Here is an 11114-nt window from a genome sequence, read left to right on the forward strand (position 1 = left end):
CATAGGTAACTAACTATCCTATCCTTTTTTTAAATATATACTACGAGTATCAATCATCATTATTATGTTGAGTGAAATATTCATTTAGTACCTTTTGCAATTATCTAACTATAATATTATGTTCTGTAAAACAATTACCTGCAACTGACTGAATGGTTATAATATAGTTTATTGCGATAAAATATTGTTAAATTAAAAAATCTCCTCATATTCCATCAGAATATCTAAAAATATTTTTGATTTAATCAAATATCATCGAGAAAAAAACACTAAGAGCACATAGTATGTTATTCCTCGTAAAATTCAAAATAAAAATCACTCTAAGTTGACATATTTAAGATTATCGTTCAGAATTGGCATGGAAAAAGACAACATCTCAAGTTACGTGGCACTTTTTTTATGAAAAAAATAATAATTACGTGGAAAAACACACCAAGTATAGATATATACACCCTCTAAAAAATATAAACAGAAAAAATCACACCAAATCTAGATGTAATATTTTAGTTGTCAAACTTACCGTGGAAAAACACATTTAGGATGTTATTTTCTAAATTAATGTCATGCAAAAGTTGATTGATTGCTTAAATGATTCATTATTTAAAGATATAAATTATTATTTAAATAATATTTACACACAATAAACGGCTTATGCTGCACATTTTTTTGAATGGTTTTTTTGCTCTCCTGAAAAGTTGATAATTTAGAGTTAGTGTGTTATTCCATGAGGTAGTCGATATTATTCCATTAAAAAAATAATTTCAGTGGTTGGAAACTAAATGTTTTAATTAACAAAAACGGTTTCAAGACTTTAATTTTTTTACGGGTATGCGATGTCTACATCGATGTTGGTACATGCTTACCTATTTAATTTATCAAAATATTTTTGCCAATCACTCTTAGTTTTGAAAGTTGTCAGATGGTGTAGTGTTTTTTAAAGTGGAAATGAAATCGTGGACTCGTAATATTGACCATTAAAGTAGAGATAACATTTCAATTAAATTTATTAGTATATATTTTGTTAGTAATGCATACAAAATCTTTCTTAGATATGTGGGTATTGAAGTCATGAAATGATGTGAAAAAATACTGTATAAAAAATGGGGCGGTATTTTGTCTAGGAATGTCATTGAAATCGACACTTGTTGGATTCTGAACAATAACAACAGTTGCAATAACATGAGCGCTCTGATGGCCGAATGGTAATGTATTCGCTTGGTAAGTCGAGAGTCTCGGGTTCAAATTCGGGGTCTGGTAAAATTCACATATTGTTTTTCATGTCTAGTATGGACCAAATAGGTTGAACAAGTGGTTAACATCCATTGCTCGTAAAAACTAATGTTATGATACCTGTTTGTGAGGCAAGCAAGATCCACAAAGGATTGTGGAGATAATTAATATTTATAATATAATATTCAACCTTTTTAATAATAAAGTGTTATGTGATTATGTTATATTACAGTGGATTATAATAAAATAATAATATTATAAGGTTTAAACTATTTTAATATCCAAATTTCATAATATAACAGGGCTTCCAACTACATTTACAAGATTATTTTTTTTCAATTTTGAAGATAGGTAGGTACTGTGAAGAGGGTGTAGAAATCAAACGCTTGGTCTGTTAAAAAAGAACACGTTTATTGCAATAGGTGACAGAAATATAGGGTTAGATTGTTTATTAACAAAAATAAATTTAATGGGAATTATACAGGCATAAAAAGTCAATTATTAACAAAACAAATGTAATCATGGAATTATACAAGCATAAAAAGTTAATTAATAACACAGGTATGATATAAATTACATTGGAATAGTGACACGTCGAAAAGTAAACAAAAAAAAATCCTTAGTGTTATAAAGATTATACATTAATTTAATCCTATACAATAGACCCAATACAGAGCTTTGTTTGGGGATACTGAGCCAAAGATGCCCTGTATAACAACCACTGGTCGAACCTGTAAGGATTTGGCTACACGAAGTGCTTACCAATCCTCAAGTCAGCCCCTTTCCAGAGAAAAGGATACTTCCTGGTATTCTGGCAGAATATTTTAGTATATTAAAGGTTATTATGTTACGTAAATAAAACACAGGTGGCAGTGATATTTACAAGAAAAATTGTATTAATTTAGAATCGAGGATTGGGAGCTGTTAAAAGCTTGCTAGCCGTACAGGTATGGTTGTATTGGCGATTAGGCCAACCGGGAACAAACAAAAACCTATATCTATTTATATTTGATGAGATATGGTGCCACAAAAATTAGTCAATCAAAGAGCAATGACGTTCGATGATATACCCTTTTGCGGGCGGGAATAGAGGCACAGTTCCTCAGAGATTCGTCCAATGTCGTTTATTTATTTATTGAGGAAGATTTGTCCGGATGTAATAATGAAATGGGCAGAATTAAAATATAATGAAAGTGAAATATTTTTTTACGAGACACAAACAAACAAAACCGTGCGTCCCAGCTAATACGCCTCTATCGGGTTTTCACAGATGGCAGTACACTCGATAGATCAAAATTACTGGGGTAAATTTAAACCGGATAAATACGACATACGAGAATTCAATGCAGCGATTATTCACTTACACATCAATTAACGCAGCGTGGCACAATATAACATACTCTAATATTACGGGTCTTAATAAAACATCGCATTAACAGGGCAATCTTAATTCCTAAACACGTAAACGGCGATTTGAAAACAATAAGACGAGAATTAATTTACAAATAATCACGAGGTATTCCTCAGAATGTGGATGGCTAGAGATAATAAATCGATCTCGAATAAAAGAGAAACACTCAAAGAACACAGTAAATAAAAATATGCTTTAAAATTAACAGGGTACTGTAAACTATGAAATAACTAAATAATGATAATTAAAAATAAAGATATTGTCAACTAGAATTATTTTTAACGCTGACAGGGCACGGTTTTAATATTAATCAAGCACAATGTAATGCATTAGTTTGAAATAAACTTACATTAATTGACGTAAAACAAAAAATGGAACGACGAGAGATATTATTAAACAGGATTAAAAATAAAGAAAGAAACATTGATAAATAAGATAAAGAGTAATCAAGTTGTATGGCGGCGGGCTGATGGCTTCGGGACCTTAGGAGAAAGGCTCTGCAGGGACTCAGGTGTGGTCCGTAGGGTGTCGGGGAAGAAGAGAGAGTTTTAAAGCCCCTCTCGCGCCGCTTAGGTGTAAGGGATGTTTTGATGACGACCCATGGTTTCGCTATCCGCCGTTTTTATTTTGGCCTGGTATTTCGACAGGTATGTTGAACCAGCCGAAGGTATTCTGGAGGCCCTTTGGGATGTCGTTCACCTGACTTCTCTGGTTTTAGAGTTTTTGGCGGTCGTCCCCCTTAACATAGGTGCTGAGCATCTTATCCGTTCAGCGGGTGGGCCGCCATTCACCGCGAGGCGGCGCTAGGATGTACGTTTTTGCGATCCGATGGCCGCGGTGTGAAAGTTTGACATTTGAAAGATTCCGGCATAATTATTATTGCCGGTCATCCAAAAATTAGTTACTGTAAGTCGATTGAGGTGGACAAGGCGGCGACTGAGAAAACAACAATTTCATGCAAACACTCTTAATATGCACTACTTCTTGGGTCGCTAGTCAAGAGAGTATAATAAGAACATACCTACCTTACATTTATAAGGGTACACACAGGATGAATCTTATCATTTATTTAAGCAAAGAACGTCCCGAACGTGCATATTATGAATATATATCTTGTACGATATAAAATATCGTAATATATTTTTTACGATACGACCTATAGGGTCGTGGGTCCCAGGTTCGAATCCTAGCTAACATCTTGTTCGTAAAAACTAAATCTGTTAATACAACCTCCACTCTGTGGAGGCCCACATGATCTTAATTGAATCGGACATGGTCGAGAAAATTATGCATTTAAAAAAAAATTACGAAAAGGTCTTATTAGATGTCTTTTAAGGTAATAACGTCATGATATGGATATGGACATAAAGTGCATTTATAATGTTTTTAAAAGTGTCATTTCACGAACTTCAAAATGAGAAAGAAAGGTCTTTAATCGGTATGTGTCCTTTAATTTGATTTGCGCGAGAACACATTGTCCTGACATTGATAAGCAATAACGCAGATGTGAATCATTTCAAAGCTTTTTCGAGCATTTCCGCTGCCAAAAACTGCGTTACAAAAGCTGCAAATCAAAATACGTGAAAAATGCAATCATCTTCCCAAATAACTACATAAGCGTCGGTCATAAGGTCTTCACCAGTATACGACTTCATTCTATGGGTTTTTAAAAGAACTACTTTGCAAACATCTATATGAGCATACGGTGAATTAATAAGATTATTTACCAGTATATGTATCTGCATGTGTTTTAAAATCACTAAGTTGCGAGCATCTATATGTGCATTTATGAGGTTATTCAGTTAAGGTGTCATTTCATGGTTTTTAAGATAAACAAATTGCGAGCAACTATATAAGTATACCTCACTTTTATGACGTTTTTCACTTGTGTGTGTCATTTAATGGTTTTGAAGACTACTCAGTTGCGAGGATTTACATAGGCATACCTTGAATTCATGTGGGTTTTTACCTGTCATTTCATGGATTTTAAGATAACTAATTTGCAAACATCTATATGTGCATACTTTGCATTTATGTGGTTTTACACCTGTGTGTTATTTCATGTTTTTGAAAACACTAAGTTGCGAGCATCTATATTGGCATACCTTGCATTTATGAGGGTTTTCACCTGTGTGTCATTTCATGTTTTTTAAGATGACTCAGCTGCGAGCACCTATATTGGCATACTTATCATTTATTAGGTTTTTCACCTGTGTGTGTCATTTCATGGTTTTTAAGATTACTAAGTCACGAGCATCTGTATGGGCATACATTGCATTTATGAGGTTGTTCACCTGTGTGTGTCATTTCATGATTTTTCAGACTAATAAATTGCGAGCATCTTTATGTGCACACCTTGCATTTATGAGGTTTTACACCTGTGTGTCATTTAATGTTTTTGAAGATAACTCAGTTGCAAACATCTATAAGAGCATACCTTGCATTTATGAGGTTTTTCACGTATGTGTCATTTCATGATTTTTCAGACTACTAAGTTGCGAGCATCTATATGTGCACACCTTGCATTTATGAGGTTTTTCACCTGTGTGTCATTTTATGTCTTTTAAGATGACTAAGTCGCGAGCATCTATATGTACATTCCTTGCATTTATGAGGTTTTTCACCTGTGTGTGTCATTTCATGGATTTTAAGTTGACTAAGTCGCGAGCATCTATACGTACAATCCTTGCATTTATGAGGTTTTTCACCTGTGTGTGTCATTTCATGTCTTTTAAGATCACAAAGATTCCAGCATCTATAAGGGCATACTTTGCATTTATGAGGTTTCTCACCTGTGTGTGTCATTTCATGTTTTTTAAGACCACTAAGTTGCAAGCATCTATATGGGCATACCTTGCATTTATGAGGTTTTTCACCTGTGTGTGTCATTTCATGGATTTTAAGATTACCAAGATTCCAGCATCTATAAGGGCATACTTTGCATTTATGAGGTTTCTCACCTGTGTGTGTCATTTCATGTTTTTTAAGACCACTAAGTTGCAAGCATCTATATGGGCATACCTTGCATTTATGAGGTTTTTCACCTGTGTGTGTCATTTCATGGATTTTAAGATAACTAAGTTGCCAGCATCTATATGTGCACACCTTGCATTTATGAGGTTTTTCATTTGTGTGTGTCATTTTATGTCTTTTAAGATGACTAAGTCGCGAGCATCTATATGTACATTCCTTGCATTTATGAGGTTTTTCACCTGTGTGTCTCATTTCATGGATTTTAAGATAACTCAGTTCCGAACATCTATAAGAGCATACCTTGCACTTATGAGGTTTTTCACCTGTGTGTCTCATTTCATGGATTTTAAGATAACTCAGTTCCGAACATCTATAAGAGCATACCTTGCACTTATGAGGTTTTTCACCTGTGTGTGTCATTTTATGTCTTTTAAGATCACTCAGTTTCGAGCATCTATATGTGCATTTCTTGCATTTATAAGGTTTTTCACCTGTGTGTGTCATTTCATGATTTTTAAGATTACTAAGTCGCGAGCATCTATATGTACATTCCTTGCATTTATGAGGTTTTTCACCTGTGTGTGTCATTTCATGTATTTTAAGATAACTAAGTTGCGAGCAACTATATTGGCATACTTTGCATTTATGAGGTTTCTCACCTGTGTGTGTCATTTCATGATTTTTAAGACCACTAAGTCGCGAGCATCTATATGGGCATACTTTGCATTTATGAGGTTTTTCACCTGTGTGTGTCATTTCATGTCTTTTAAGATCACAAAGATTCCAGCATCTATAAGGGCATATCTTGCATTTAAGAGGTTTTTCACCTGTGTGTGTCATTTCATGTTTTTTAAGACTACTCAGTTGCGAGTATCTATATGGACATACCTTGCATTTATGAGGTGATTCACCAGTATGTGTCATTTTATGTGTTTTGAAATGATTTAGTTGCGAGAATAGATTTTCTTGGCTTTGATTAGCAATAACGCCCGTGTGAACCGTTTTGTGACTTTTTAGAGCACTTCTACATCCAAAAACTGCGTTACAAAAGTTGCAAATCAAATTACGTGAGAAATGTACAACCCTTCTCAGAATAAGTCGAAGTTTCTTCGGAGTCTCTCGTTCTGAGATTTCTCTTTTAATGTTTTGTTTATCTATCGTCACTTCTGAATACTGTATCATTATATGTTGGATTCCATCAGGCGAGGATTGTTGACACCTGTTTATATCGTAATACTTTTTCAAAAATCCTTTGGTAGAAACCTAGAAAAAAGAAAAATAATCGAAGTCAAAATATCGAAATTAGATTTTTAACTGTTCCATTTTAGTTATTTTTTTCGAAGCTTATGACTTTCTGCATCTTCAGACATTATAAGTGTAGTGAGAATAAAAATAACGTTAGGAATGGTAATAGTTTCAACATAGATAATAAATATAAATAATGTTACGAAATGGTCCATAAATAATTTTAAAAAAATTCACCTACATGTAACATCGGAAAGCAAATGCACAAAACAAACTATTACATAATTGTGGAACTACTCTTGGTAATATGTATAATTATTTTAAAGTTTTGAATGCAAAAGTTTAGATTGATGTGAATAAGATAGTTTCACCTTACTGTGTTTATTTCTAATATTTCTTGATAAAATCATAATTTAAGAACACCAGAATAACGTACATACTATGAGGCAGTTTTGCCGCCTGTTCGATAAAAAACATTGTAAGTTTCGTGTAGTAACTAGTAATTTCTGTGTTGGTGTGTCATGTGTGCATAGTATCGGAAGATGCCGAAAGGCGAAACCAATGTCACAAACAATATTCAAATTGAGAAAATTTATATTATTTTTTTTCAAGTAACCTCGATTAACAGTTTAAAAAATTATTTAACATATTATACTAGAACCATCTTGAAGAACTAGAACATCTACGATGGCCGCGCGGCTTAAGCGTTGGCGTATTGCGTCGTGGGTACCAGCAATGAGTCAGACTATGGACCTAATAGGTTGAGCAAGTGGTTGACATCCATTTCTCGTACAAAAAAAATCTGTATACATTAATACAATCCTTCACTCTGTGGAGGCCCATATGATCCTATTAGGATCGGACATGGTCGAAAGAAAAGAAAGAACCATCTTATCTTGGCTACAATTAAAAGGTGTTGTATGCAGTGTTACAGACTATATCGATATGATACCTCCACGTTTTTACGTATATGGAGGACCCCTTTAAGGTAAAGTGCGAGCGAAGCTACGGATGCCACATTTATGTTTCTTATAGTCCGCTCAGCTAAATGGCCATCTATCGCCGCTCGCCTAATTACGGGCCTGTTGTATCTCGTAAAACTACCATGTAATCAAATAAAATGCTCTGTACTTTCATGTCTAATTAACTAAAAGTGTATGTTTACTCGCTACAAAGAAGGCGTGGGTCAACAAAACGTTAAACGAAAAATAAAACTTTCTTTTGAGATTTGTGCTACGGACAACGTGTGTTTCATTTTGAATATTCACCATCATCAACTGTCAATCCTACATCTTAACCCAACTGTCAACTAACCTTACATCGAATGTGCTCTAACAACACAAAATCCAACTTCTATTGACCGCCCTGAACAATTTATCATCACTGGTCGTGTAACTTACACGTATCGACCGACGGCGCGCTACCAACGGCGACATTAACGCCAGGTCGACCGGAGAGCTGAGTGCGGAAGTACAATTTTATAAAAGGGAGATGTATATTTATATGGAAAATGATTTTCACAGTTTACGTTTTATAACAATTTTACTAAAAAAAACCAATAAAGACATCAAATTATAAAAAAATGTGTTTGGGTGATCGATATATTATTTAATATGTATACTGATCACTTCTACTAATTCAGTCATAAGTTGTGTTCTCCTAATTTTTTAATGAATACATACCTGCAGCAATACAATCAGTTAATGTGGCCTTAATGAGTGTTATCTTCAAAACTCAATAATTATCCAGTATTAATTAACCTATCATAATAAATAAGGAGTTGAGACTTTAACAAATGGTTCTTACAATACTCTCATGCGCTTTCCAAATTGAGTTACCATAGGCAATCGGAATTTTTTTGTATTTTAAATCAAAGTACCTAGGTAGGTTTTGATTATTTAAATTACTTACTTTTTTCAATACGACTGGCTAGGAATAGTACCGAGATTTATTGAAATTTTAAACGTCAACCTTCGATAAAAATCGGCGAATAGGAGAGCAAATATTACAATATATAAAATTGAATGTACCCCATGTCCTGCTGTGTAATCTGAATGCGAACATCCGGGTTGAGGATCTTCATCAGAAAATGGTGGCATTTTATCTTCAGTGAATTCGCGCTTTATGTCAGTCTCAGCTTTGATACCAGTGACACCCGTCGCAGCGAACTGAAATAAACAACGTTTCATATAACGAGTTGTCAATATTTTCATATAACAAATTAAAGTTTTATTATCTAGGTGGAAGTAGGCTGTTGAAATCCGACATAAATAGTGCACACTAAACATTATTAGGCATACTTTTTGTTTTCATTAAATCGAATTTTATGAAAATTGGACTTGATCCATAATTTTGTGAACCACCCATATATCTATAATATATAACTGTATCCGATCCTAATAGAGTCATATGGGAATCCACAGAGTGGAAGTTTATATTCACAGATTGTGTTTGTACGTGAAATAGGTGTCAGCCACTTGGTCAACCTATTAGGTCCATAATCTGACTAATACACAAATTGAAAAACAATATGTGTAGGTACCTACATGCCAGACCCAGGATTCTAACCTGTGACCCACGACGCTATAGGACGATGTGAAATTGTAAACATAAGTACGTAGTAGGTACGTATTATTGCAGAACCTATTTTGTTAATTCGAAGAACTGTACCACTGTATAAACCTTTTTGTTCCTTCCGATTTAAAAATAATATTGTCCAGCAAGAGAAGACTAGCAATTCGATGGCCTAATGTTAATATCCCGTAAGTGACTTTTTTACAAATTGCGAAGGAAGCTAAAAAACTGAATATTGAATATTGCACTGAAAAAATGCATAACCCGGAACGTAAAAAGTGGTAAAGCAAAGCACATAACTTTTAATAATGATGAATGCCAATAAAATGTGACATACCTATAATGTATATACTTAAATAAACATCCAAATTTGTTATAATTATTACTTACTGTTTTACCTGTTAAATAATTCGAGTGACATTTTGAAGCTGAATTCAACACACGTCATGCAACGTGTTTAACAGCTTAAAGGAAAGGATACGGGCTATTACAGGTTAATTCATGCAACGTTCAAATACGGGAAAGTACTATAATGGCTGTACCATTTTTGTTAAAATAATTACAGATGGGTATGCGAATTTCACATTCGTTGAGCAGTATTTTTGTTGTTTTTAGTACTTGCATCAAAAACACATTTTTGTCAAATAGGTCGGATACGGGCTATTGACATTAGAACATCCAATTGTAAATTTTTGCTTAATTCCGTTTAGAAAGTGACTGAGCATTTGTCGACAAAATTATGAATACCTTCGCTTTAAACAAAATAGGAATCTGCTTACCTCTTTTAAGGGGATAATATTGCTGTCGTCCTCGATATTTTCCTGTTTGACTGACACGTCAAATCGACCCTTGCTCTTGAAGTGATTTATGTCTATCCATTGGTATGCACCGTCGCCGATTACCTCCGCCGTTTCGTCAAGCAATAATTCATCGTTTGTTTCGGTTTTTATATCCATTATATGCGGTATTTGATATCAGAATCTGTCAAAGGCTTCACAACCACGTGCGTCGTGTTTTAATAGATAATATACAATGGCATAGACAAAATGGATTCTACCAAATTACCATAGACATCAGGAGATCGACAATACTGACAATATTGAATTGAGCAGTTACTACCAATATAAACACAGCTAAATGCTGTAAAGATCTATAACTGGGGACATACCTACATACCTAAAATAGTATTGTGATCTATAATAATTATAAGGTTCTGGTGCATCTTTCATTATTTTCAACTGGTTTACCAATGTACCTACCATCAATAAATTGTTTCATTTTTGCTTATATTTTGCCAATCTGTCTCAAAGCACAAAACTCTTGTTTACTGTAAATAAAAAAAAAATGGAATTTTTGTAAAACTGGGTAACTTTAAGCCAAACAATGCTAATTACATATTGTAAAATAAAGTCATAATTGGGTAGTTAAATGATTATTGCATAGGTAATAAATAAGATATCCTGATTTTATGTGCTTTTTCTAGATTCTTGTTTGACATTATACTTACCTACATAGAAATAATAGGTCCATTTACCTGGAACACCCAATGTTAAAACTCCAACTTTTTTTGCGTGCATTTGTTTGTGCATCGTTAGTGCACGTTTGTGCACGATTTTTTTTCGTTTGTGCACCTATAATAACCGAAAAATTCCAATTTCAAATTGGGTGTTCCAGCTAAACG

The 11114-nt window shown here is 33.9% G+C and overlaps 1 protein-coding gene across 1 annotated transcript; it reads right to left on the bottom strand.

The window, feature by feature from the left end:
• Positions 1–3542: 3542 nt before the first annotated feature.
• LOC147077168 (uncharacterized) lies at positions 3543–10413 on the bottom strand. The gene is made up of 4 exons (XM_085941017.1): positions 10213–10413; positions 8890–9027; positions 6190–6877; positions 3543–3577 (listed from the first exon to the last, which is right to left on the bottom strand). Exons 1-4 carry the CDS (start codon positions 10387–10389, stop codon positions 3543–3545), a joined length of 1038 nt encoding a protein of 345 aa, XP_085797143.1. The 5' UTR covers positions 10390–10413.
• Between the last annotated feature and the right edge of the window lie 701 nt (positions 10414–11114).

The sequence above is a fragment of the Rhyacophila brunnea genome, unplaced genomic scaffold (assembly GCF_057557595.1).
Source record: "Rhyacophila brunnea isolate RB1 unplaced genomic scaffold, BYU_Rbru_1.0 scaffold_13, whole genome shotgun sequence".
Taxonomy (NCBI): Eukaryota; Metazoa; Arthropoda; class Insecta; order Trichoptera; family Rhyacophilidae; genus Rhyacophila; species Rhyacophila brunnea.